Source organism: Chinchilla lanigera, unplaced genomic scaffold (assembly GCF_000276665.1).
Source record: "Chinchilla lanigera isolate Chin_1 unplaced genomic scaffold, ChiLan1.0 scaffold00027, whole genome shotgun sequence".
Classification (NCBI taxonomy): domain Eukaryota; kingdom Metazoa; phylum Chordata; class Mammalia; order Rodentia; family Chinchillidae; genus Chinchilla; species Chinchilla lanigera.
Window position 1 is genome coordinate 1,080,364 of NW_004955428.1, and position 27,739 is coordinate 1,108,102.

Below are 27,739 nucleotides of genomic sequence, written 5' to 3' on the forward strand. Positions count from 1 at the left end.
CTCCCAAAGATTGTAGGTAACACCCTACAGTCTTTTAAGATATGGCCCCTGGTGACAACTGGATTTCAGATTTCCAGCCGGAAGAACTGGGAGAACTTATGTTGTTTTAAGCTAACTAGTTTGTGGTACAGCCCTAGGAAACTAACTCATTATTGATAAATGTCAGCCTAAGAACCTATAACTCAATCTTGAAGATGTTAGATATCTTTAAGGACAAAATGCTGGGTGTATTCCCATGCCCAAACACCAAAAATAAATGAACTAAAGAGCACAGCTTGACAAGCACATAAGCTGATGCTACAGCTCCTCAGGCACTCAGATGGAGAAAGCACAGTAAGTAGGACAAGCTCCAGCCCCAACAGCAGACCAGGCCACAAAGGAGTCTCTACCAAAGACCTACTCTCTTGAAGAAAGCTCCACTACGGCCTATCAACTGCTCATGAGAAGTGTAGATTAGGAAAGAATTAAAATCCACATAGCAAGGAGAAGTATGACGCCAACGGTCATTTGTCTCTGAATAGTCAGAATGCTGACATTCTTTCATAATTACACAAACCTAAAACTTGAAGCTCCATTCAGTACTAAAAGACATCACCACAAATAATCAAAATCAAGACCTAGTTTTGGTAGCTTAAATTCTTACACAAATGGAAGCAGCCTCATCCTCCAAGGATTTAGGAAAGCAATGTGGAATCCAGTATGTACCATATTACATGCAACCAGAAAACTATTAAGTACAGTACCAAGATAAGAATATGGTCGAGCTAGAAGAGAAACTTGATTAAATCATCTCAAAAAAAAATTCAAAAACAAAGACTGTAGAAATTTGTTTTCCTAAAGTATTTCCCTGAGTTGTTCAAAGATCATAAAGACATGAAATCCTCACATGGTGTTTTATCAACAGTATTTTTAGGGGCTGGGGATTTAGCTCAGCGGCAAAAGCGCCTGCCTGGCAAGTGCAAGGTCGTGAGTTCGGTTCCCGGTACCGGAGAAAACCAAAAAAAAAACAGTATTTTTAGTATTATACTACAGACAAGTATATGAACAAAACACAACGAATTCCACTTAATTTTCACTTTTCTGGCATTCAGGAAGGTTACCTTATGATCTGTGAGGGCGTCCTGCTAATGTTTTTGTGCTCACTGGAAGATTTTTGAGACTGGGACCCTGAAGAATGACTGGAGAATGCATGTTGTCTTACTCCCGTAGGATGCTGTAGTCGAGGAGGTAGTGCTGATGGGGCTTTTATTGGCTTGCTTGGATTCTTTGGCCCTCTGTAATCCATGTCTGTGGTAAAAACCCCCAAAATACCTCATAATTTTGTTTTGAACAACCTCAAGTACCCCATCCCTATCCCAAAGAAATAACCAATTGATAAGCTCCTACCAGAATGTAAATTTTGTCCAGAAGCAGGTTTTTTCATCTTCTTTCCAGACACTGTGTTCCAGCTTTCTACAGGAGGTGGTTTGAGGTTCTTTGATGAATGTCTTCAAAAGAGGGAAAAAAACTTACAATAACCTAAAATACTCCTAGTATGAACACTTAAACATATTTATTGTTGACTAATGAAAGAATTTCGTTTTAGTTCTTACATTTAAAAACTAAAATTCAAGTACCAACATGTACCAATTCAGCCTTAATTCTAATTAAGTCAAAAGCACGTTTTCTAACTTAAAAAAAAGACCTTAAATATAATCTATGACAAAAGTAATAAAGAACAATTGCTATTCTACTATTATATCATCAAATTACGCTGTAGTTAAGGTGGTGAGGGACGCCTTTACTGTTTTGACACACGTAAATATCTATTGGCGAAATACTATGATGTCGGGATTAGCTTTAAAACATTCCAACTTTGGCTGGGCGTGATGGCATGAGTCTGTAATCCTAGCACTCAGGAGGTTGATGCGGGAGGATCACTGTAAATTCAAGGCCACCCTGGGCTACAAAGTGAGTTCAAGGCCAACCTGAAATGAATAGCAAAACCTTGTCTCTAAAAGACAAAGAAAGGACAAAAAACAAACAAAAAATTCCAACTTCATTCCCATTAAAAAATAAGTTTAATTTTAAATATTATGGGAAAAATTAGAAAAGACTGTTCAATGCTCTGAGTTGCTGAACTTGGGTGTTTGTTCTATTGGGTTCCTTGTACTACTTCCTTACATTTATGTATGTTTAAAATAATCCACAGTAAACCTTAAGGACTGATTCAGTACTGTTTTCTCATAATAAAGGCAGCAGCAACCAAAACAAAAGATGCTTTAAAATAACACTGTAACACCAAGTCAACAGTATTTTATTGCGCTACTTAACAAACATTTACTGAATACTAACTACATCCAATACAGCTCTAAATGAAAGAAGAAATGAGTATCATTACTGCCTTCTAAAGCTCCCACTTTATAATCCAGTCAATTACTCAAAGTGCCTGTGTGAAGAACGACACACTTTAAACTGTAAGCAATAAAACAAGTACTCCTTATCTGACACCTGCCAACATACAAAATACTGTTTGAGTTCAAACTATTTTTTCTGAACATGTGACTTTTATAATTAGGCAATACCTTCCACTGAATTTTCAAATATCCAAGGCCATTAGAAATGCTCATAATTCCATTAAGCTAAATGAAAGAAGCCATGAACGCTAAAGAGTAGTACATACTTTTTTCCCAGTTCTTCAATCAAAACTGGTCCATTTTCAGAGTTAACCCCTTGACTGTCTGTATTAGAAAATTTCCCATTGTGATCCAATCTAACCTGTTGAACAATGCCAGAAAGAATAATCAGTAATCTGATTTAATGAGCCGTTTTTAAATTTTTACTGTCTTCAATTAAAGAGAAAATGAATGTCTACCGGCAAAAAAAAAGTCAGAGAAGGGTTCAATAAAATCTGTTTCCTTAATCTCCCAGACCTCCATACTTCCTGAAAGAAAAACTTCTCTTGATTATCCTTCCAAAATTTTTCTCAATTATTCTTCTAGTCAGTCCAAGGAGAAATAGGAACGCATTCTATTAAAGATCCTATTAAAGTGAGGTAAGAGACAACCAGCCTACCCTGGCTCTGAATGCAGGGTTATAGTACCATGCACCTTAGGCTTCTAATCCTGGCTTCTCCACTGACTAGCAATATGACCTTAGAAAAGTTACTTACATCCTTGTTTCCTCATATGTGAAATGGACCTAATAACAACTTCTGTCTGAGAGGCCCTGGAGATGAAGTAAGAAAGCCTATGATACACATAGAGGACATTAAGTTGCACACAGCAGCCACTCCAAAAATGAGAGCAACTGTGGAAGACATTCTTTGACTAGAAAATACTGAGGACACACAATGATTTATTGTTGCAAAAATGAACTGAAACCTTTCAGCTGAAGATAAGAATGTATTTGAATTGCAGGAGATCCCTATTTTTTAGTCTTGCATACATTGTAAAAATTAATGGGAAGACTGTGACTGTAGTGGACTGGTAACTGGTGGTCAACTTATAACCCCCAGCTGAACTAAGTAAGCATGGTGCTGTGTGTGGAAGGCCCACCTAAGGATTGCTGCCAGCAGCCTAAGAGGCAGAACTGCAGGATAATGCTTTACTAAAACATTTGGTATCCGCCCGTTTGTACTAGCTATGCCCTTGTTCTCCCTCAATAAAAGGTGACTGAGGTTGGTAATCGGGGCTGCAGTCCAAGAGGCTGTAAGCCCCCTGATCCCAGGCTTTTGCCTCTCGTTTTTCTTGTCTCCCTTACTTTTCATCCGCAGGCACCTGGTTCTCAGGACCTGTCACCCTGAATAGAACGACAAGCAACTATTTATACAATTAGTACTGTCTCCCCTTTTTGTTATCAAAAATGTGTAATTGTGACTTTTTCTTCCTAAGAACAAATGCATCAACTGTTCTCTGACACACAACTGGAAGTACCCAATTGTACTAACAAAAAAATAAGCCTTAAAGTTGCTATAGATAAACTGCACATGGTGAACTGTGCACCTGTCAATCACTGTACTACAAGTACAATATGTGCAGCACTACTTTAAGCAACCTATTTTTATGCTCCCAGTAGATAAGTCCTCAAACTGCTATTTCATTCCTCAGTAACGTGACACTTTGATTTCTTCTCTTTTAGAGTTTGCAGTAAGATTTTTCTAAGCATCTGCTCTTTGAGACAAGATCTCACCTCAAACTACTAATGATCCTCCCTGCTCAGCCTCTCAAATGCCAAGATTACTTCAAGTTATTTTAATCAAGTTTACATCTTACACACTTAAGTAAACAAGTTATTTGTGTTATCTTAATTTTCAAGATTTCAACTAAATTTTACCAAAATTAAATGGTCAAATCTAAGTGGAAACAAAATACCCTAAAACAAGGAAAAAAATTAAAACAAGTATCAGTTTTACCATCTACCACAGCATCGATTTTGCCAAAAGAAATTTCAAACTCAAAGTACAGCACAAGATAAGCAGTAGTCTTTCTCTGTTAAAGGGACAAGAGAGGGACAAGAGAGGCCTCTGAGCCCTAGGTTAAGTACTTGTCTCTTTTGTTCTCTTTCAAGTCTTTCAAGTCAGTATAGTAGAAACTTCTACAACTCCATTTGCAATTAGAACATTTCTGACAATTCCACAGGAAAACATCTAAATGAATTATATCATCATCTTCCCCACCTTTCAAATACCCTAGAATCAAAATATGATTTAAAGTCCTTAAAAGTAAACTGTTACTGATGCCACAGATAAAATCCCTGTCAGATACTGTACTTTTCATGCAAATCAATTTGTCTTAAAGTAAGTGTGTCCTCCACATGTCAAGAAGAAATGTTTGGGGCTGAGGGTTTAGCTCAGCGGCACAGCATCTGCCTGGCAAGTGCGAGGTTGTGAGTTCGATTCTCCGTACTGGAAAAAAAAAACAAAAAACAGAACAAAAAAAAAAGGAAGAAATATTTGCCAGTGGCTGTTTTAAATCAGTTTTAAAATGTGACACTTTTTGATGAAAACTATTTCTAATGAAAATTAACTCACAGTATTTTTTGTGTATATGGGGCTTTTTTGTCTTTTGTTTTTGAAATAGTATTTTTAATAAACACGGAAAAAGAACCTTGAAACTATGTTACCCAGCTTTTCTCCAACCTCAGCATTTCTTACACTTTGAACTAGGTAATTCTTGGTTGAAGGAAGGCTTTCCTATGCACTACAGTATATGTGAAGTATGTTCAAAGCATGCAGTGAATGTTTAAATACGAAAAAAACTGATTACAAGACTGTCAGGAGCATGTGCCCACCAGCTTGAACCACTGGCAGTACATACGTGACTACCATTGGGCAGCTTGAACCACCCAACGGTACTGTCCCATGACACCCGATGGAACAGTCATAAATGTACCACTGGTGATTCAAATTGGCTGGACTGTTAACATGTTCAAATCAGAACCACCCAGCAACAAGACATATGAAGTACAGCCCCGTCATAAACATATTAGTATCCCTCAAAATACTACTCCTTACTTCAAACACTTATACTATCATTCTTGCCACTTGCTGAAACAATTCTGGAACTCCTCTTCACAGTGTGGCCAAAAATATGAAGAATGATGCTGCTGAGTGCCATCCAACAGAAAGTCAGGCTCATACAAACATTAAAATGTGTCCCCATCCACCTATTCATTACATTTGCACTATATGACTTCTGGCTCTTCCCCAAAGTCAGTATGATCATGAAAAGTAAACATTTAAAATCAGTTCAGGACACCAAGTCAGCCACAAGAGCACAACAAAATACACCAAACAGAACTTCTAGAACCTCTCCAGAAAGTAGCAAAGGTGACAGAATACATGTATTTGAACTAAGGAGTATTCTTGAAGATTAACAGCAATGTGTCTTTTACTGTAAAAAATTTTTTTAAATTATAACATCATATTCTATCAGACACTGATGTTTGGCCATTTGTTTGGCCAAACCTACTACATGTCAGACACAACCTACCAGCTTTGATAATTAAAAATGTCTCCAGGCAATAGTAAATGTAGCTCAGGAGTCATGGGACAAAAATCACCCATCTTGAGAAACACCAATCTCATCCAACTGTGTCCTCTAATAATCAGCAAGTAGCTCAAGCAAGTATAGTAGCTTACTCAAAATAAAAAGGGGAAATCAGTCTTATGGTTCACTCTTCTGCCTCAGCCTACCAGAAAAATATTATATATGTAACCAAAATCTTCCAGAAAGACTTTCAATAACAAAACCAATGGACCTATAAGGTCAATTTTACATCAATTTCAGTAAGTCATTTGCCAATTTTAACAAAAACACCTAAACATCTAAAATGTTACTGCTACTTTGAAGCAAGTGATCCCAAAGCAGAGCTGTTTTTAAAAGTTCATGTTATGGGATACAATAATATTCAAATATATCACAAAGCTAATTAATGCACAATAAATACATTCTGAAATCCAAATTAACAACACATTCAGTTAGGGAAAAAGCAAGACCGAAAAGAATCTTTTCTTCTTCTATACAAATCACTTACTTGGCATTTATCTCCAATTTCATATTGCAAGCCAGCCGCAATAGAATAATCACGTTTTTGTTGAGCTGTTAAAAAAAAAAAAAAGTATAAAGTTTACTTAATTATTTTCAAACACCATAAAATAAATTTATTGAAAAGTACAGAAGGGGCTGGGGATTTAGCTCAGCGGCAAAGCACCTGCCTGGCAAGTGCAACGTTTTGAGTTCAGTTCCCGGTACCAGAGAAAAACCAAAACCAAAAAAAAAAAAAATGAAAAGTACAGAATTTTTACTCACCTTGCTTAGACTTCAACCAAATTTCATATTCCACATTTCTATAGACTGTTGGGTTGAGTGACTTAAGAACCTTTCTAGACAAAGGCAAGCTAGTAGAGTTCCCATTGTTCTTTAGCTGCTGGACAAAGAAAGGCAGAAAGTTCAATCAACACAAAATCTTTTACAAGCATTCTTGTTTGAGATGTACACAAAAGTAAAACCAAAGGAAGATCAAAACTTCAAAAAGTTTTAATCATGCAGCAGGGCATGGTAGTACCACAGCCTTCAAATCCCAGCTACTCAGAAGGCTGAAGCAGGTGGGTCACAAATTCAAGGACTGCATGAGTAACTTAGATCCTATCTCAAAAACAGGTTGAGGATATAGCTCAGTAATAGAGCACCCCTAGTCTCAATCACCAGTATCAACACAAAAAAAGACATCAAAAATGTATCCGTTAAAAATAAAAAGACTATACATTCATATACTTTATTTGTAGGATGATCGTGACTCTACTGAAAATGTACCGTCAAAAAATAAGACTATGAATTCATATGCTTTTTTATATTGCAGAGCTAATAAAAGCATTTTTAAAAAATACCTCATCGCCTGACAAAGGTTTAAATCCATTCACCTCATTAGCAGTGGTAGTTTTACCCCTACAAAGGGAGAAATATAATCATAATTAGGAGCTGATAAATATACTTCATACAATTAACTTAACCTCATCTAAAAATCCCAAGTCAGCTATATACCAATAAAGTTACACAGTACCTTCAAAGTAAGCTTATACAAGTTTTACTGTAAGTGTATATATATACTAAAAGTGTGTATGTGTGTGTGTTTAAGATAGAAATCAAGTAATCAACAAGAATACAGAAACAAATAAACTAGCATTTGGGAGGTGGGGTGATTTAATTTATATGAGACAACACAAAAATTTTCTTTCAATACACAGGTAAGTGCCCACTAAAAAGAAAAAAAAGTAACTAAGGGAAGATTCATAGCCAACTCATTAAAAACAGTCTATATCCTGGGTGTCCAACCTTCTAGCTTGCTGGGCCACAACTATCTTGGGTCATATAAAAAATAAGTAATATAGGTATGTAAGTAACAATGTATATGTTTTATAATAATATTTTTAAAAAGAAGAAGAAAGGGGCCTGCAGGCCACAGGTTGAATCCTCATGCTCCATATCAAATAATCTTCAGTAAAACTGAAGAACCATCATCAGCCCTCTAAATTCATTAATCATGCATACCTACATTTTAAGTTTATTTACTCAGCAAGTGTTTGAGTGCCTACTATGTGCCAGGATCTATACATTATGAAGGCGCTGGGGTTCAACTGAAGAAAACACAGAAAAGCTCTACCCATATAAAATGCACAATTTAGAGAGAGTACACACAAACTAAGTTATCAGTATATGATGCCAATGAGTGCTACAGGTGAAAAAAAGAAAGGTACACTAAAAGAATAAAAACTAGGATGTCCTTTGAGATGTCTTTTTTTTTTTTTTTTGGTTTTTCTCTGGTACCGGGAACCGAACTCACGACCTTGCGCTTGCCAGGCAGGCGCTTTTTGCCGCTGAGCTAAATCCCCAGCCCCCGAGATGTCTTTTTAAATAAAGGTAGTGAAACCATGTGCTGAGTTAGTATTCTAGGCAGAGGGTACAGCACATGCAAAGGAAGTATTCCAGATACAAGGATCAGTACATACAAGACCGTGAAGTGGACAACAGGCTGAAGAGACTGGGACAAAATGATAGATAGAGTGGGAACCGACAGGCTCTGCTTGCCCTTACATGCATTTTTTTATTCTACAATTCCTCCTTAATAAATCAATCTCTAATTTTTAGGACAATCTCCAAATATTCACTCAAATGTAGCAATATTCTAGTCTAGACTAAAAAATCATCTGTAATTTCCAGTACTTCAGGACCCAACAATATAAATGTAAACAGAATCCAGCAGGCACAAGAGCAAGAGTATATTGTATATCCATGGTCCTCACTCCTTACTACCATTCTATGTCTATATATCCTGATGTGATTATATGGTATTACTCCTTCCCTAATTAAAGCTTGGCCTCTGTAACACAGAAATGACACATTTTTTAAAAAATTTAATATGATGGAAAGGGAATCCATATTTCAAGACCTGCAATAGTATAGCCTTAAAACTGAGCACAAGAAAGCATGCACCGCTTATACCTGGTAATAAGAACAACTAATTTGAAGACAACAATGTGCAATATAACAACCACTGTTGAATTGCTATCATCTTGGTTAGTAAACCTCTGTATTACTTATAATTTTTTTGTTTTTATTTTTTACTCTCTTTAATGGTTTGATCACTCTTGCATTCATTCTTATATTTGGTAATCTGAGCAACTTCGTTGAAGATAAAAATATGTAATAAAACAACCACTATTAATTCCTATCATTTTATTCTGAAACCATGTATCATTCTTATCGATTTTGCTTTGTTTTGTTCTCGTCTATGTTGCTGCTATTTTGCTACTGTTCTTTTTAAATTTTCTTTAAAATAAAAATAAAAAGTTAAGAAAAAAATGAAGCATGCATCTTCTTGCATACCTGCTCCATGCCCCCAGTAAAGTTCTCCAGCTTACTTCCCTTAATTCTATAATCTACCTGCCAATTACCATCCAAGAGCTGCTTCTAATACTAACAGCAGCAGAAACCAAAATGCACAGAAGTCCTTCCCACCTCAGGCACAGATAGAATGTTTAAACAAGCTAGTCACTCTTTCTCCTGTTCTAAGGAGCACATCTTAATCATGTAAGTGCCTGGAGAAAGCCACAAAAAAGAATTTCTATCTGTGCAAAATTTAGTGTATTCTAGGAATAAACTTTTCAATAGCAGATAAACTTTGCAATAGCAAATTTTAAAGAAATGGTGGTCAAATTTTCAAAAAAGATAAAAAACGTTTCTACCAAACAAATGCCTGGAATTCATGTCACAACATACACTTACGTATTTTCTAAACTATTTCTGTAATATCCTGAGGCTTAATTTCTAGCTCCAGTTTCACACCAAGCAGGCTACTGTCATGCTCTCATAAAAAAGAATACTTATAGCTTTAAAGACTATGTGATGGGATAGGTTTCTTAAAAAAGATCAAATTAACCTCTTAATAGCATTAATAGTAGCTACTTTATGTTGGACACTGAATCCAGGAACTAGACTTATGTATCTTACATGCTACCTCATTTGGTTCTCATAACTCTCCCCTGCGAGGAAATACTGAAATAACCTTATTTCATAGCTACAGAATTAAGGCTCCTTCAGACAACTTAAATTTGCCTCAAGTCTACTCAGTTGGCAAGAAACCAGGATTAGAACCATTCTGGATGCCTACAGCCCAAGGTTTTAACCTGTACATCTTGTGTAGAAAAAGAAAAAGGTCTCAGTAACTTTGTTGCAAGGTTATTCACAAGCTACACAGAGGTATCATCCGGAGGTGTCCACATTCATACTTATGACCCAACATGGGTTTTCATTATCTAAAAAGAGGAGTCAGTCTCTAAGGAAGAAAATTATAAAGTCAAGAAATCAAAATAGCCACTTTCCATCACTGGATATATAAACAATTGACAAGTTAACTTTAAATGCTTATAATACATATATGTAGGTACAAACAAATCTATTCTATAAATATCCATCCAGCTTACAGGGACATAAATTCCAAACCAACTTTTAAAAGAATAGTCAGTTCCTAATAAAAGTTAGGAAAAAATTAGTAGCAGAGATAAAGAAATTTCTATGGCAGATTGCTATATTACATGAATACAGCCGAATATGTCAGAAAACACATGGCTCTTTGAATGCTACTGGAAAGATATTTTAGGAGTTAAATTAATCCTTACTTGCAACTGTCATCCTCTGAATCTGATATTTCACTGTTGTTTTCATCAGCTACTTCAGAGGTGTCTAGTCCCATCATGATTCTACTAACGTCAGTTTTAAACACCTTTTCATACAGCAATTCATAAAGGAGAGCTGCAATTAACCAGATTTTCATGAAACATTAATAACCAAAGACATTTTTTTAGAAATAACAAAAAAAGTAACTGTATTGGTAAGCCTTATAAAATCCAACTAGACATCTGCATTACCTCAGTCATTAACAACATTTCATCAAAAAGTTACAGAGAGAGCAATTAGAATTTCTATCTGTGCAGATAAACAGTTTGAAATAATAAAACACTACCATGTTTAAAACTATCAGCAACATGAAAAAGCGTCACAACTGTGAAAAAAGTATAGTAACAGGAAATACGCATACTAAGCAATTACATTTCACACACTGTGCAAAGCTTTATGTATCATCACATTTAATCTCAGCACCAGAAGTACTGAGGCTGAATGATGTCAGAAAACATGCCTACCTGTAACATTAACAGAGATTAAGATTACTGGAGAGAGGAATATGTAGTAGTCGGGAATATACTAGCTGGCAATTCAAAAGACTTGAATAACTAGTCTTAGTTTTCCCACAAAGTGCAACCTTAAACAAGACACTTCTCAGATCTGTATAAAAAACTATGTATGTGTGGATACATAACCTAGCTCCAGATTTCAATTTCACATAAAGAACTGATGGAGACCACTGTGAAGCAGCCCTAAGCAGGACTTAAATTAACCAATTGGCTTTTTACGTTTACTTGTGAATCTGTCCAAGCCTAGGCCGCTTGTCTGGAAGTGGCATCAGACTTCAACTCATAGTATGTGAACCTCTGTGAGTCACTAATCCCTACTAAAACCTGTAATGATGAAGCCAGAAAGCCTCAAAGGTAAGGCAAGACCACAGCCAAGCACCCCCGGATGCGATCTCAACTAGATAAAGACTATAGCCCCAGGCATCTCACTTCTGTAATCCTTAGTAAGGATTAATTTAATACCTTACTTGGAGAAGTCCTTAAGTAATTCAGCCCTTCTTGAGTACTCCCCTCCCTTCTTCTGATAACCAAATAAAAAGGGGCCACCCAGGGAAGGTCTTGGTCTTAGCCCAGAGAGAATGTTGAATTCTATGAGAGGCTTTGATCCTCCTGGAGTCCTGAAATCATTCCATTTGCCTCTTTTTATTTAGCATTCTCAGTACACTAGTTTGCAAGATCGTAGATCTGATCAGCCTACAATAACTAAGGGGTGTTATTAATCAGGTTAAGAACGAAAAAAAACTGTTATGAAATATATTCTCATTAGCTACTAAAGGGGAGAATCCTATTTAGACAACACTGTTGCTTCAATCTTCGAAAAAAAAAATTTTTAAACCTCTAAAACTGGCAATAGAGGAGTATAAAAGTTTAAAGCTTACAATCACATGGATTTTAGAACTCTCACAAGGTTTTATTTGCAGTTAGCTTTAGGGAAAAAGGTGCACCAAGAATTCATACACAATAGACACCTGCCATTTAAACAAATCTTCAGAAAGACTTCCTTCTCAAAGACCATCTTTCGTCCTTCAGGTAACAAAAGACACACCCCTATTATGAATCACTGTCACAAGTACAGAAAAGGCAGGCTATGACAGCTATATTTCACAAAGCTGAAATGTAGAAATTCTGACTAGTTAGGGGACAGAGGAGACATAGCCCAGTAGTACAGACAGCTATTTTTCTATCTCAAAACAGACCTTTTTTCATTTAAAATCCTTTTAAAAATTTCATTGTACACATCTGTACTAGTTACCACTAGCTTAAGAATAGAGGAAAAACTGTTACATGCCAGTATCACTGCTTTGTTTGAGAAATTAGAGTAATGTTGAGAAGAACCACTTTTCTTCCAGAGCAGTACCAGTATTCCGAAACACAGGAGGAGAGAATTCATTCCCACTAGGAAATATTTGAGAAAAATCTAGAAATATTTTTGGCTGTCACAATAGGAAGAGTGTTACTGGTTTTTCCCAGAGGCCAGGGATATTACTCAACATGGTACAGTGCACAGGAAAGGACCCATGACAGAAAACTGACTCAAAATGTCAATAATGCTAAGGTAACAAAACCATATCCTAGAACCAAATGTTTGATTTGCTCAGTCATTAGGATTTTCCAGCTATACACTAAATTTAAAAATTTACAGAAATCCATCCTATGACTGTATAGCTTAGGAATATTTTTTTATATAAACACAAAGTGATACTTACACTGACACATAGCAGAGTTATCTTTATACTTTATGGGATAGACAATATCATAATGATTTCCATTGGAAAAACACAGTAACACCTAAAAGGGAAAAATAAGACACATTTCAGTCCTTCATATGTATTCACAAAGCAATTTATGTCTCCAATGCCTCTGAATTACTAGACTACCTTCAAAGTATTTCAGAAACAACCTAAAGTTCCCATGTTATCAAACTATACTAAAAAGTTATATGGTATAGTTATTAAATTACAAGGTTCTTAGTAGTTAATGGACACATATAGGATCACTAAAGAAAATTCACAATATATGAAAACAAGATGATTTCAACTAAAGAACAAGAAAGTTGAGATTTGAAAAAGATATTCTAAAACCTTACCAATAATAACCTTTAAGAAACAAAATTGAAGATAAAAATTTTTCTGCTTCTTTACCATTTTAAATGATTTCTAAAAAGCTAACTATGTGTACAGAAAAGGAAAAAATGGAAACAAAGCTTTTGTAAATTAGGAGGGGAAGAAGAGCTAAAGGGAGGAGAGGGGAATGAGGAAAAAAGTCATGTTATCATGTACAGGTACAAACTCCCTATAATGAATGTGATCATTATGTATACTAAAATGTAACAATAAACTTCATTAATTAAAAAAAAGTATAGTGGCAGATTAGGCTTCAAAGTCTAATAAAAACATGGACAGTATTATACCAAGAATCATGTGTTTTAAGGGAGCTTCTCCGTCTTGTATAAACTAGGACTGAAAGCAGTGATTGGCTAGCAAATCCGAAAAGAAAGGAAAGAGGGAAAGGGAGGAGAGGAAGGAAGGAAAAGGGGAAGGGGAAGAGAGAACAGAAAAGTTTACACAGATTTTGTTTAGACATCAGAATTGTAGCTGGAAAAGCCAGATCCAGTGTAAAGTCCTTTGGAAACCCTCAAATTCTTACAGCAGTAATATTCAATTCCTTCCCCCTCCCCCCACTGCCACCATTAGCATGGTGACACAGAAGCCAACCGGCCTGCATGATTCGCAAACAGCTCATTAAAATAAAATTCTCCTAAATGAGTCAGTTCTCTCTGGTTTCAAGAAATTTTTCCACTGTTTGTTTTTATGACCAGATGATGCAATAATACCCTTGCCACTAAAACTATCTTTACAATGGGAAATACAAATGATTACCAAAGTATTCTTGAATGTAAAATAGAGCTTACTTTCACAACTTGTTTTACTTTATGTTTGTACTGACACAAAACAGTAATATACACTAATGTCTCAATTTAGTGTCTCCACTAAAATATTACAAGAAGGTTCAACAGTGATGGGGGAAGTTGTGCAAAATAATATAACTCAGTGATGATTAACAGTAATTTTAAAAATTCAGAACATCATAACTGCCACACCAAGACTTCAAAAAGTCAGGTAAAATTATACCTTAGGCAAAGTAGCAACTAAGTGGTTTTTTTCCTTAAATTCTTTACAAACACTTAAAAATTCTTACCTTTTCAGGAAAATTATTTTCAGTTACTTGTGAAGGAGAAACATTTGGTTCCCGATAGATTACAAAATCTTTCCTGAAACAACATTTAGAAATTACTTGTAAAGGGTTATACTTCATGAACTTAAATTTAACTAATTCATTCATCAATTCTTATGTGTCCAATATGAGTCAGGTAATGTTCCAGGCACTGGAAATACAGCAGTAAAAGAAGTAATAAAGGGGCTGGGGATTTAGCTCAGCGGCAAAGCGCCTGCCTGGCAAGCGCAAGGTCGTGAGTTTGGTTCCCGGTACCGGAGGAAAAAAAAAAAAAAAAGTAATAAAATAAAATACCTATGTAAATGGGTCTTTTCTAAAATAATAAATTTCAACTGTAAGGGCAAAAATAGTTAAACTGAATAATATGCTGCCATAGCTATGTTCTACTTGCTATTCAATACTACTGGTCCTGAAAAAGTAATACTTCTCTGTAAGATTGGTAAGGGATAATTTACAGGCATAGCTTAGAAAATTGCCTGCACCCTTTTCAGAAACTACTTTTAAAATTAAAATTTCTAAACACTGACATCTAAACACTGATAATGACAAAAATCTGATGCCTAAAAAAACTTTAGAAAAGGTGTTCTATAACCAAAGTATAAATTAATTTTGCTTCTTAACATTTGTAATAGAACAAGGTATTAATTTTCCAGTGATCTGATTTTTCTTTACTTTTACTATTACAGTGCTTACCTGTACATAAGAGAAAGGGCACTTATTTCCACTTGTCCTACCCATTCCTGTATTGAAGGAAAACGAAAGTTGGCACTTAAATGTCTCATACATTTTAAAATGTACTTAATTCCGTATGCATATCTTTGTATGATACATTGTACCTAATGAGCTTATACAATCAGTAATATCCTTAGTATTATGATTACAAAAATATGTATATAAAATAATTTATAAGATATACTAAAAAGGAGTGCAAGTCTGTTGCAAAACCTTTTGTAACAGAAGTAAGATGTAATGATAGCACCTCCTGGTTTGGCAAGACCATGGAGTGGCATCTGTAAGTTGAGAATTTGTTTAACGCAAGGGCTATTCTCCAATCTAGCACCCACGACAGAGCCTGGCATATAGTATGAACCCAGACAATTAAATGCTGAACAGAAGCAAAAAAAAAAAAATCAGAAAAAGTAAAACAGGGTAGGTGTCTCATCTTCATGGTTTATAAAGAGACAGACAACACTTCCTAGCAATCATTTTGAAGTAACAGAAATCCTACACTTTGTAAGAAGCCCCTTCAGGCCTTTCTGGAAGACAAATGGCCTATACATATTAAAATTTTAAATGCCCATATATTTGTTAGTAGTGCTGGTACTAGGGAGTGAATCCAGGAGAATTTTACTAGTGAACTACATCCCCAGCCCTTTTCGATTCTGAGATGGGCTCTTGGCTAAGTTGCCAGACTGACCTTGAACCTCCAGCTTCAACCTCCACAGCAGATGCAAGTACAGATGTGCACCACTGAGTGCCCACACAGTCTGACTCAGCAACTCAACTAACGTAACTCTATCACTAGGGATCTTTTATATGTCCACGAGTATATATAAACACAGATATAAGTAAGCTATGTGTTCAAGCTGTGATTATAAGCTATGTGTATTTTTAAAAATCTCTGTATTTCATGAACTGTGATTCAAGCACACTACAGAAAATCATGCACTCAATGAAAAGAATGAAGTATATCCAAATGAAGACTTGGAAAGATAACTCTTGCCTAGGAAGTTAAAAAAAAAAAGGTATAGTAAAACAATCCTATTTGTGTAAAAGGCAAGACAAAAAGATGTATCTATTTGTACATGTGTATGTGCAGAGGAATAAAACTGCAAGGATCAATCCTAAATTGACAGCAGAAAAAAAATTCAAGAGTAAGAACCATATGGTCATCCTTCATTCTGTATGCATCCACATTTTAAAATCTTACAACTTATATTTCTAGATATTTGTAAAACTAGTAAAGACCTAATACCAAAAGTCACTGAAAAACAGTGAGCTATGGTAACTGAAACACTACTATTTCCTCTGTGAAGCACACACAGACAGACACATACACACACAAATAAGATTTCCGACAATGCTTTGATCTCCGAAAAGGACAATCTTTCTGCCCAGACACTTTTCATTTTAACAGTTCTTACAAGTTTGCTATGCCATCAAGACATCACACACCTATACTTCCAGTTACTCCAGAGTTTAAGGCAGGAGGATTACAAATTAAAGGGCAGACTGGGCAACCCTGCCTCAAAATAAAAAGGGCAAAGAATATAGCTCAATACAAGAGTACTTGCCTATCACACAGGAAATCCTGGATTCAATTCCCAATACACACACACACACACACACACACACACACACACACACCCCTCACAGTGGGCAGTAGGCATTTACAAAAAGGTGGAACAACTGGACTTCTCACATATTGCTGCTAAAGTAAAATGGTAGAGTCATTTTGGGAAACAGTTTGGCAAGTTCTCTAAACTAAACATTTATTTACCATATGACCCAGCAATTCTACTTTTAGGCATTAATTCATGAGAAAAGAAAATGTATGTCCACACAAAGACATATGGACATACGTCCAAGCAAATACTGACAGAAGCTTCAATTTGAACAACTACAAACTGGAAAGAACCAATGAAGAGACAAACCTGTGGAACTTCTATCCAATGAATAACTCCTCTGCAGTAAAAAAAAATAAACTACTAATAAGCACAAAAATGCATGAATCATATGGTGCTTCCATTATGTTAAGTGAACAAGCCAAATACATAATACCGCCAATTATACATGCTCTCATATTCACCTAAAAAGCCAAAACTTAGAAAGCAAAGGAGTGACTGCCAGAAACCAGGGAACAAAGGAAGGAGATCAAGTGCAAAGGGCATGAAAGAACTTCCTGCAGTGATGGAATGTCCTGTGTCTGTGGTGGTGGTTACATAACTGTATACATTTGTCAAACCTTATCAAACTACATGTTTAAGACTGGTGAGTTTCACTGTGAGCAAATACATTGTGAATAATGTTAAAGCCATATGGAGTTTTGTACAACTGGATATCAATTATATTTTAATAAAGCTGACAAAAAAATTTCTGAAGAAGTTTGACGCATTTTTAAAAGTATCAAGAAGCTTTCTCTGAGAAGAAAATAAACAAATGGAGTTGATCCACTATTATTTGTTTTCACTGTATGTATCCTGTATATTGAGGGGAAGAAAACAAAAATTTATAAATATTTGCTGCTAGTAACAAAATTTTTGACCTGTGTTTTTTCACAAAGATATCTGACCAGATAGTCTATCTCAGATGCTCAGAGCTCCTTCCTTTTCAGTCGATCCTCAAATCAAACCAGTTTCAGTTTAGTTCACACTGTCTTATTTCTTCCCTCTCTCCCCTCCAATACCATCATGTTCTATCCTAGCTGAACCCTTTATGGCCCAAGAGATTAAAATGCTGCACAGCTATTAAAAAACAGTACCGTGGAGCTTTTCTACCCCCAGTACTAGGGACTGGACTCAGGGCCTTCATACTGAGCTAGCTACATTCATTCACAGCCTTTTCTTGGAGACAGTGTCTCACTAATTTGCTAAGTCATCCAGGATTGGCTCAAACTTGCTGTTCTCCTGCCTCACCTTTCCAGGGCGCAGGGATTACAGGTGGGCACCATCATGAAGTTTCCTGATTCACAAATTAGTAAATGACCTTTGTCACATTTCCAATATTTTCTAAAAAGGAAGTAAAGTTCACCTATGATCTTTACCAGTAGATAACTATTAACATTCTGGTGTTCATCTTCATGTGTCACAAGTAACACAAGACACATTTAACATTCAACAAATTGAAAGATTTACTACAGAAACTCCAATCAATAAAAATAGACAAGTTTTACCTCCAGAGGCTAATAAGCTAAGAGAGAAAAATGTAAACATCAGGAAAATGAACTAGTGATCATAATATATGGATATAACTCAGTTTCAGAATTACTCAAAAATACAGTTAGGGTAGATTTAGAGAAAAAGTCTTCAGGGGGTATTTGTCTTCACAACTGGAATGAAACTGTAGCTATTACACTTTACATTTATTTTCCATATATTGAACAACTGTTAAAGCATTTTAAAAATGGGTCTGACAAATACTCCACGCTCTAACTCATACGTGGAAACTATAGAAGTTGACCTCAATAAAAGTAAAGAGTAGAAAAATGGTTATTAGAGCTCAGGGAGGAGGGCAGTGATAGAGACAGGATGATTAATGGAGACACCAGTGCAATTAGGAGGAATATATTCTAATGTTTTACAACACAGTAGTACAATGATGGCTGACAACTGTGTGTTCCAAAATAACTACTGGAGTGGATTTTGAAAGCTCTCAACACAAAGAAGCCATAAATGTCTGAAGTGATACAAACCAATTATCCTGATCATTACACAATGTATAAGCATATCATAAATATGTACAATTTTTACACGTAAACTAAAAATTTTACACGTAAAACAAAATTTGTTTTTGTTTGTCTGCAGAACTGGAGATTGAATCCAGAGCCTATGTACTCAGCTATATTCCCTAGTCCTTTTATTTCTTTCTCATTTTGAGATAATCTTGCAAAGTTGCCCACACTGAGCTCAAACTTGGGATCCTCTGGCCTTAGCCTCCTGCACAGATGGGACTACAGACATGCTCCACCGCTCATGGCTTCCCACTACTTTTTAACTTCACAGTCCATGCTCTAATACACAAACTAAACAGTTTTCTGAGTCTCCCTTGCTCAGGTTCACCATCTGGAACACCCTTCAGCCAAGACACTGTTTATTTACAATCTAATGTACTTAGACCTCAAGTGTGAATTCACTCTCAAACTCTGTCTATGCAGCTGAAAATAACTCAGTGCTTATAGCCTCCTATCTGTCCTTCTTATAGCACATGTATTTTCCTAATTTGCATGTGATGTTGTTCTGTGGTTTAAAGAAACTCTTTGGTTACCTCATTTATCCTCAGTCACTTAGCAATTCTTAGCCTTCAAGCATTCATATTAAGTACTATGGAATCAAATGGATACACTAATCAGTTATCAAAAACATTTTTCTTTTGTCCATGTTATTTTTATTTAATGTAACAATGGATGGTGGAATTCTAAATGGCACTTTCTGATGTTTGGAGTGCCAGGCATGGTAACATATGCCTGTAATCCCAGCCCTCAGGAGGCTGAGGCAAGAGGATCACCGTGAGTTCGAGGCCAGCCTAGACCAACATGATGAGTTCAAGGACAGCCTGAACTGCATAGTGAGTCTCTGTCTCAAAAAAGAAGAAAAAAAGTGTATGTGTGTGTGCATATATATGTGTATACATACATATATTAGTACATATACACATGTATTACATATATTACACACATATACATATATACATACAAGCACATATATACATTACACATATATACATATATAAGTACATATTTACATGCACATATTAGTACATGCACTAGTACATATATTAGTATGTATAGTAGTACACATATATGTATATATTTACATATACATATATGCATATATATACATGTGTATACATTTATATATACATGTATATATGGAGGCTTTTTTGGTTTTGCTTTTTTGTGTGTGTGATGCTGCAAACCCTCCTTCATGGCCTTCTGCATGTTAAACATATATGCTCTCCCACTGAGTTACACCCCCTAGCCCATATTCCATATTTGTATTTTGACAGTGAGAACATTAGTTTTATAAGCAGAAAAATTCTTTTAACTTCAACTTGACTGAGAAAGTGTGGCAGCAGAAGTGCCACATTTTTCTCTCTTCTCTATCCTTCATAAGCTGATCATGGCAAACAGAACCTTCATGAGAGAACTCTGCCTTCTCAATTGCCTAAGGAAGAAATCAAACTCTGTCTGTCCACCAAGTACCACACAGTATTCTGAAAATCATCACCAGTGTTACTTTAGAATTTTGTATGCTATAGTCACATGTCATTATGACAGAAAAACAGCCTGACTCTGTCCTTAGTGAGGCAATCTCTTGTATACTGCTCCAACTGTCTACCAATTAAATACTGTACAATATGTATATAATAACATTTGTAAAAAAGTTTACAAGGAAATAAGACACACTCTTGCTAAAACCCCCATACATTATACTATTAAGCTTCCAGTTTAATGAACTGTAAGTACCTTATTTAGATACTTACAAAAAGAAAATTAAAAGATTGCCACATACCTGTGGGTTTTCCAAACGTTTTAAATGTTCTTCAAATGAACCTTCTATAAACTGCAAAAAAAAAAAGTCTATTAGGAATGTTATCTATGAAACAGAACAGTTAACTGCTTCACTGTATAAATAATGTTCCCTTTGACATAAAAGTTCTTAAGCAAACCCAGAATACATAAAAATAAAATATATAATCTGTGACAGCACATCCAAATTATTAAAGACCATAAACATACAAAAGAATTTAAAGGAGGAAACACTGCCAGGAAAAGTTTCAGGGAAGAGGAATGATTCAAGATGAAGGCTGGCGAGAATCTAGATGGTCACAGGGAGTGGACACTCTACATGCATAGCGAACCTGGTGTGAGGAGGAAAAACAGGCTGGCCAGATACAGTGGGGCAACTTGGTAGCCAGCTGAGTGAAAGAGGAAGCCAATCAAGGGCCTGTTTATAGAAGGCCTCAATCCCAAGCAGGACTTTCAGACTAGACAGGAAAGGCAATTCAAGGTCACTGCAGATGACAATTTGAACTGAGAAACTACATGATGAAAGCAGTGCTTTTAAGATTAATTTGGTATAGAACAGAATAAAACAGATAAACTAGCTAAGAAACATGTTATCTTAAACGACACAGATACAAGTATTCACTATGTCTTAGGCCAGTTATACTAAGATGGAAACTAATAATGTTTAAGATATTTTCAAGCGGAAGAAAGATTTTTAAAATACAGCTTGCTTTATTGTTATTTTACTGTAAAATAAGTTTAGTCCAGCCATATAATTACCCAACCATTTTTCTATTTTTCTCCTAGCAACTGCACTAATTTGAGAAAGTTCTAAAAGACTTCCTCTGGCGCACTATATTCAATTTCATTTAAATTACAACTCCAGTTAACAAAGTCACACATTTTACATGAATGTATACTCCCTAGTCTACACTTTTTAAACATCTGTGAATTTTTTTAAAGATTAAGATTCTTTTATAAATGATGTACACCAAATTTCCAAAAGTTATCTAAAATTTCAATACATATTTTAAGAATCACACCAATCAGATGCTATTATTCCATATTAGATGATTATTCACAAACTTAAAAAAAAAAAACAGAACTATTTAAAATTGGCAGAGCTCTACATGCATGCTAACACAAACCTGTCACCAATCTAAGCCTCTTTTCAAGTATGAAGTGTCCAGTATAGGCCTCGTGGCTGAACAATGTCAGTAACCAGACAGAACCCTTCCCACAACAGCCTTTTCCAATTCTAGCTAACAGATTCTTATTGTAATGAACATACAAACTTACTTCTTTGGAACTATAAGCTCTGATCATATCTCTTAGGATTATATGGGCTAAATATATGCAAAGCACTTAAAACGAAGTATGTTAGTAAGTGCTCAATTAATATTCAATCAATGTTAACAATGACCATTATCATCAACACAGTTTTACCCTCTGGGGCCAATAATAATTCACCTCAAATTTCTTAAAATATTTATAGACTAGCCCTCTCCTCTTCACTACCACCACACCCCAGTCATCTACATTACCAGTTGCTTTAATGTTCTTCAAATGAACCTGCCAGCTTTTAACAAGGCAAGATTACAAACCATCTGATCAAACAGGTCACCCTACTTCGTACAGTATCTTACTGCCCAACCTAAACCACAGCATACAGAATTTGCTCGAATTTAGGGAACAGCAACCCAAGAGCACACTCAAACCAGGAACCACTTACATGCTATATCTCAAAGTTTAGTTACTTGCAAAGTGCAAATGTTCTTTACCAGTCAATGGGGGAAGGGAATACCATCTAAAGTCATCAAGTTACATAATTTAAGTCATAAACCAAAAACTAATACATAAGGCTTTGAATGTAAAAAGAAAATAGGTCACTATGGCATCTTACTTCACAGCCAATTACAGACTACTGAGATTATAGTAAGTTGTCACACATTTCATTAACTACTAATAACTATTTACATAAAAAGTATTCTAACACATGATTTCACAATGAACCACTGAAAATTAAAAACCTGTAAATGCTTCTGCTAAAATTTGGGAGCTGGTATTACTTATGTTTGGGATATTCATTTACACTCCCAATGTGAAATTTTTTTAACTCACAGGAACTTAACAATACAGAAACTAATGAATCTCAGTAAGTAATTCTCTGAACACATCAAAGCAAGTTTACACACCGTGTGTAAAGACCCTAGCCCAGATCCTCCTTCCATTCCCCAAAGTTCAGTGTTATATTCAGCAGACCTTTCAAAAATTTATGAATAAATGAGTCATGTCAAATAGCCTAGAAAATATCACAACTAATTAATAGATGGACATACGTTCAATAAAAAAGTTATTTTTAGCAAGGGTTATTTCCACAACCTGTAAAATTTCCATGAGAACACTTATGAAAGCCAAAAATGTAAATTTAAATCAAGACACCATCACTTGTTTAACATTACAAATTACCGCTTCAAATTTCTCTCTGTTTTCTCGGAGATAGTGAATGCAGGCCATTCTAACTTCAACATGGCGAGCCTGAGAGTGCAATACCTAGAAAGAAAAAGCAACACCCTATTAAGCACTTTGTTCAAAGCAGATTTAAATTATACCCTAATGCCTTTTTCACACTCAAAATAACATGGCAGCCAATAAACAGCACTCTCCCTCCATTTCCCTTTCTATGACTTCAAGACTTTTACTCACTCTCATCTCCTCCTTTCAGCATGATGACATGACACACAGAAACAGCAATATACCTTAAGTCAGATGTCATTCCATGAAGAATATACCACCGTTTCTCCCTTAGGTCACTAACATCACTCCTTTGGAGACATCTTTGTAAACTTAAGACACTCTTTTCTCTTGTCTGCTTTTTATAATAACTTTAGTTTTCACGAGGCATAACAAAATCCCTGCTGTGCAGTGCTCAGCCTCCATCCTAGGCTTGTTAGAAAAGGGAATAGGCAACTTTGCTAGTAATCCTCTTTGGGGCCTTAAGCCTGTAAGAGATAGATTCCTCCCCTGCCTCCAATAACTCTGAATGTACTTAGTGGGCCTATGTGAAAATTTAAGTCCATGGTGGTTTTTTCAGAAAAAGTAAGGCATCTTAGATAACTGCTTAATTATGAAGCGCACAACACTTCTGAGTATTCTTTGAGAACAGCCTAGTGAACAAGCCTGAAGAATACAAAAACTACTGTGTGCTGCCATCCCAAGAAGCTTGGGATTTGTTCTTACACCCAAAATCATAAAACACCAACCTACAAAGCATGTTCTAGATCCTCTCACTTTGTGGCCTCCGTTTTCTTCTGTTAACTAACCAGCTCAACAAAATGATAACTTCTATTGGTATTTTGTCTCTTAATAAAATTGAGCTCTGAATTGAAACAAATATTCCTTACCATTACTTAGAAACCAGCTGACTAGCCCTTGATGCTTATCATGCTTAAAAGACAAGTTAAAATATTTTTCTATTACTAGGTATCTCAAATGAAGATATTCTTAGTACTAGGTTAAACATACACACTTATACATAAGTACACACATATACATACCTTCAGAAATAACATATCTCAAACTACTATCAAGGCCTCTTGAGAATTTATGGACACAGGAGTAAAGCTAAAAGTTACAGTTCCAAGATAGGTATGGTGGCACACACCTATAATCCCAGCACTCTGGGACACTGAGGTAGAAAGACTACACATTTGAGCCCAGCCTTGGCATAGTTAAGACTCTCTTTCAAACTAGATAAAGAGTTGTGGATCTGGTTCAGTGCAAAAGCCCTGGTCTCAATCCCCAACACTACAAAAGTAAATAAACAGGGGCTGGGGACTTAGCTCAGCGGCACAGCGCCTGCCTGGCAAGTGTGAGGTCGTGAGTTTGATTTCCGGTACCGGAAAAAAAACAAAAAAAAAAAAAAAAGTAAATAAACAGTTACAACTCCAGCTGGGCATGGTGGTGAGCACCTATGGAGGCTGACACAAGAGAATGTCAAGTTCAAATCTAAGCTGGACTACATGGTGAGGCCTTTTCACTAAATAAAGGGGGGTGAGTTATAGCTTTAAATAACTGAGTGAGTCTCTCTCATTTTAGGGTAAGCAGAGAATTCAGGAAAGGCAAGGCTTCAGCTGCCCATTTTACAGCGCTCTTGGCTAACAGCCAAGTTCATTTATACCCACAGAACCACACGCACCACTGCCTGAACAACCAATATGTTCTACTACACTGAAATACATTGAAGATGTAGTAGCTGAGCTCTGCAACTGAGTTTGTTCACAGTGCACCAGCTGGTTTTCAGCTTAACTGGCTGAACCTTCACTGCCGTCTTGGGGCAGTACTAAAAAGCAGCCTCATACGTTCTAAGTTAGTTTCCAATACCATAAGGAAATCCATATATTCTTAAAAAAGACTACAAAAATTTTTTTTGCCAATTCAACAAATGACATTCAGCAGCACTTCTTTCACAGGAACTGAATCAAGGCATTATTAGTATGAGTAAGCCACTGAGTCATCTGATAGGGCCTTCCTGCCATTACAAAAGTGAAGCTAGCGCAAAAGCCATTTACCTAGCAACAGGTGGCAGACATAAGTTAGTAAAGCTTATTTCCCACAGAAGAACAATGGAAGGAATAGCTAATGGCTTTTCTCCACTTTTAACGAAGATGTCACCACAAAGATTCAATCTGAACCTGTCTCTCAGAAGCAAACTTCTTAGTAACTTCCACTGTGGGGTACTGATAATTTACAAAGCCGAACACGGCAAGAGAAGCAAAGTTAAATGACAACTATTTAAAAAAAAAAAGTTTACTGTGCAAGTTTGGGGACATCCAGAATTCAAATATGTTAAATCTATTTTCGTAAATCATTACATAAATGGAAATAAGCTAAAGGTAGGAAGAAGGCTTTCCCATCATTACTTGCAACAAGATAGTGACAAACACTGGGAAAAGCTGAGCCACACTGTTTTAGCAAGTCCTCAAAGAGTGGCTTATTTTTAGCTCTGTGACTAGGAGCAGATTCAGGTCAGGCCTCCTGCAGGTCCAAATCCACAAACATAAAAAAAGGAGTCTCTAAATCAGGTAACTTGGAGGGAAAGACTACTCCTAACTCAAATCTCTCCCCCATCTTTCAAAAGCACCATTCAGATGACTTACTGACTCCTTGGAAATGACGTTTATGATAACTTCAGAAGAGAAATTGTTTACCAAAATTTAAAAAAAAAAAAAATGTTTTGTACAGATTTTAAAAGGGCAGCCTGAGCCAGAGGTTGGTGATACCTCACCCCAAACACTCCCTTTGGCCATAATGGCTACACCCTTAGTCCACATCTACTTAATAACTGAGCTCTCCCAAACGTCAGTCTTGAGCTAAGCACAATGCACTCAGAGTCACATCAGTTGCTGAAAAAAGTCCTTTATGCCTGAACAAAACCCCAATACAACTTCTAAAAAATAGTGTTTTCTGATGTTAATCAGTTTTTAATGTAACTAGTTCTTGCCCCTTAAAAATTCTTAAAAATAGAGCGAGATGCCACTACAGTATGGAGAGGCTTCTATAGAATCAAGTTCACCAAGTATACTATGGCATGTAATACTGAAACAGACCTATCTTCCTGCTTCAATGTAAGTAGTACCTGGATACCTGGGCTTGAACTCTCAATATTAACCTCCACATCTTTCTTAACTCTTTTTACTAGGATGTAATAAATATGAGCTGACTTCACTTCCACTGCCTCTCATTCCAGAGGTGCTAGGGAGTCGAAGAAGACTGAGAAGAAGCAGAACAGACAAAGATACGGAAAACGCATTCACAAATGGAGCCGAATGTTTATCTAATTAATAGCTGAGGACTGAGCTGGGTGTGTGAACACCCCCCCACCACAATAAAACACCCTAAATTTCTGAAAATGAGAGAAGTCTAAAATAACTGAAAAAGACTGACCTTTTTAAGAAAAATGTTGCAACAGCAATGCCTGCAACACAATGTAAAGGTTTCTATACATTAACCCAGTTTCTTGCTTTAAAAAAAAAAATTTAATTTACATATCAAGTAAATTATTTACCACAAACAGAAAATTGCAAAGATATTTAGCATTCAAAAGAGGTGAAGGTGGGAGGAGCCCACAGATAGAGGAAGGCGCAGCTCTTGAGCTGAAGGAAAGCAAACTCCGAAAGGTACGAAAATACACACCACGGCAGTAATGTGAAACTTTCATCCAACTACTGCAATAGCTATCTTCAAATATAGGATGGGTTTTGGTAACTGCACACCTACAATATATAGTGTTATGTAACACGGAAGAAGCTGTCAAAAAAAAAAAAAATCAGAAACATCTTCCTAAGCAACTGTACCGGGAACGGTTTCCATCATTAAAAGGGAAAAAACCCAGTCAGATCGGCCTCTAGAGAACCCCTTCAATACTCCTCCTCCTGACACAAAAAGACTATTCTAAACAGCAAATTCTCTTTAGTATACCTCCTCTGCCTCCTCAAACATTTAAGTGTGGAATCCACTAAAGACTGAAAATATTCTCTATCTCTAAGCGGGTGGCTTTCGCAAAAGGCAGTTTGCCCCGTGGCTCCAGTGACATCGGCGAGCTTGACCAGCCCGCATTCCAAAGTCCAGCAGCAGCAGGAAGAATGTGTCCCCCCGAAGTCGGGCGCACCACCTCCCCCGGTAAACACCGCTCCACTGCGCGCAGCGCCGCGCCGGCGGCCGCGGCCACACTGAGGAGGCGCAGGTCGGCGGGGCCCGCGCACGCCGCGAGGCGGCCCCGCAAGCTGCCCTCCACTCGTCCGCTCCGACGTCCCAATGGGCCGCTGTGACGACAGCGGGGCCACCCGCGGCCCACCGCCCGCCGCCCCTCACCTGCTCAGCCACGGCCCGGAACAGGCACGAGCCGTCCTTGGCGACCAGTTTCCGATACAAGCCCAGTCTCCGCAGATAGGCGTCCATGGGCGTCGCGTCCTCGCAGGGCCCCGCGCCGCCCCGCTCCCCGCCGTCGGGAGCGCCGACGGCCGCCTCCATGTTGCCGGGCGCGCTGC

General features: G+C 36.7%; 1 protein-coding gene across 2 annotated transcripts in view; it reads right to left on the reverse strand.

Moving 5' to 3' along the window:
• Positions 1-27,739, reverse strand: part of Otud4 (OTU deubiquitinase 4) — a gene marked incomplete in the record, with an annotated part of 45,714 nt that overhangs the window by 17,366 nt on the left and 609 nt on the right. The window contains 13 exon segments of one of the 2 annotated variants that reach the window (XM_005386641.2): positions 1,101-1,287; positions 1,387-1,487; positions 2,663-2,757; positions 6,517-6,581; positions 6,792-6,909; positions 7,370-7,427; positions 10,658-10,790; positions 12,937-13,018; positions 14,429-14,501; positions 15,158-15,204; positions 20,695-20,745; positions 23,160-23,243; positions 27,564-27,739. In XM_005386641.2, coding sequence (XP_005386698.1) covers positions 1,101-1,287; positions 1,387-1,487; positions 2,663-2,757; positions 6,517-6,581; positions 6,792-6,909; positions 7,370-7,427; positions 10,658-10,790; positions 12,937-13,018; positions 14,429-14,501; positions 15,158-15,204; positions 20,695-20,745; positions 23,160-23,243; positions 27,564-27,722 — 1,253 coding nt within the window. 2 annotated transcript variants of the gene reach the window in all.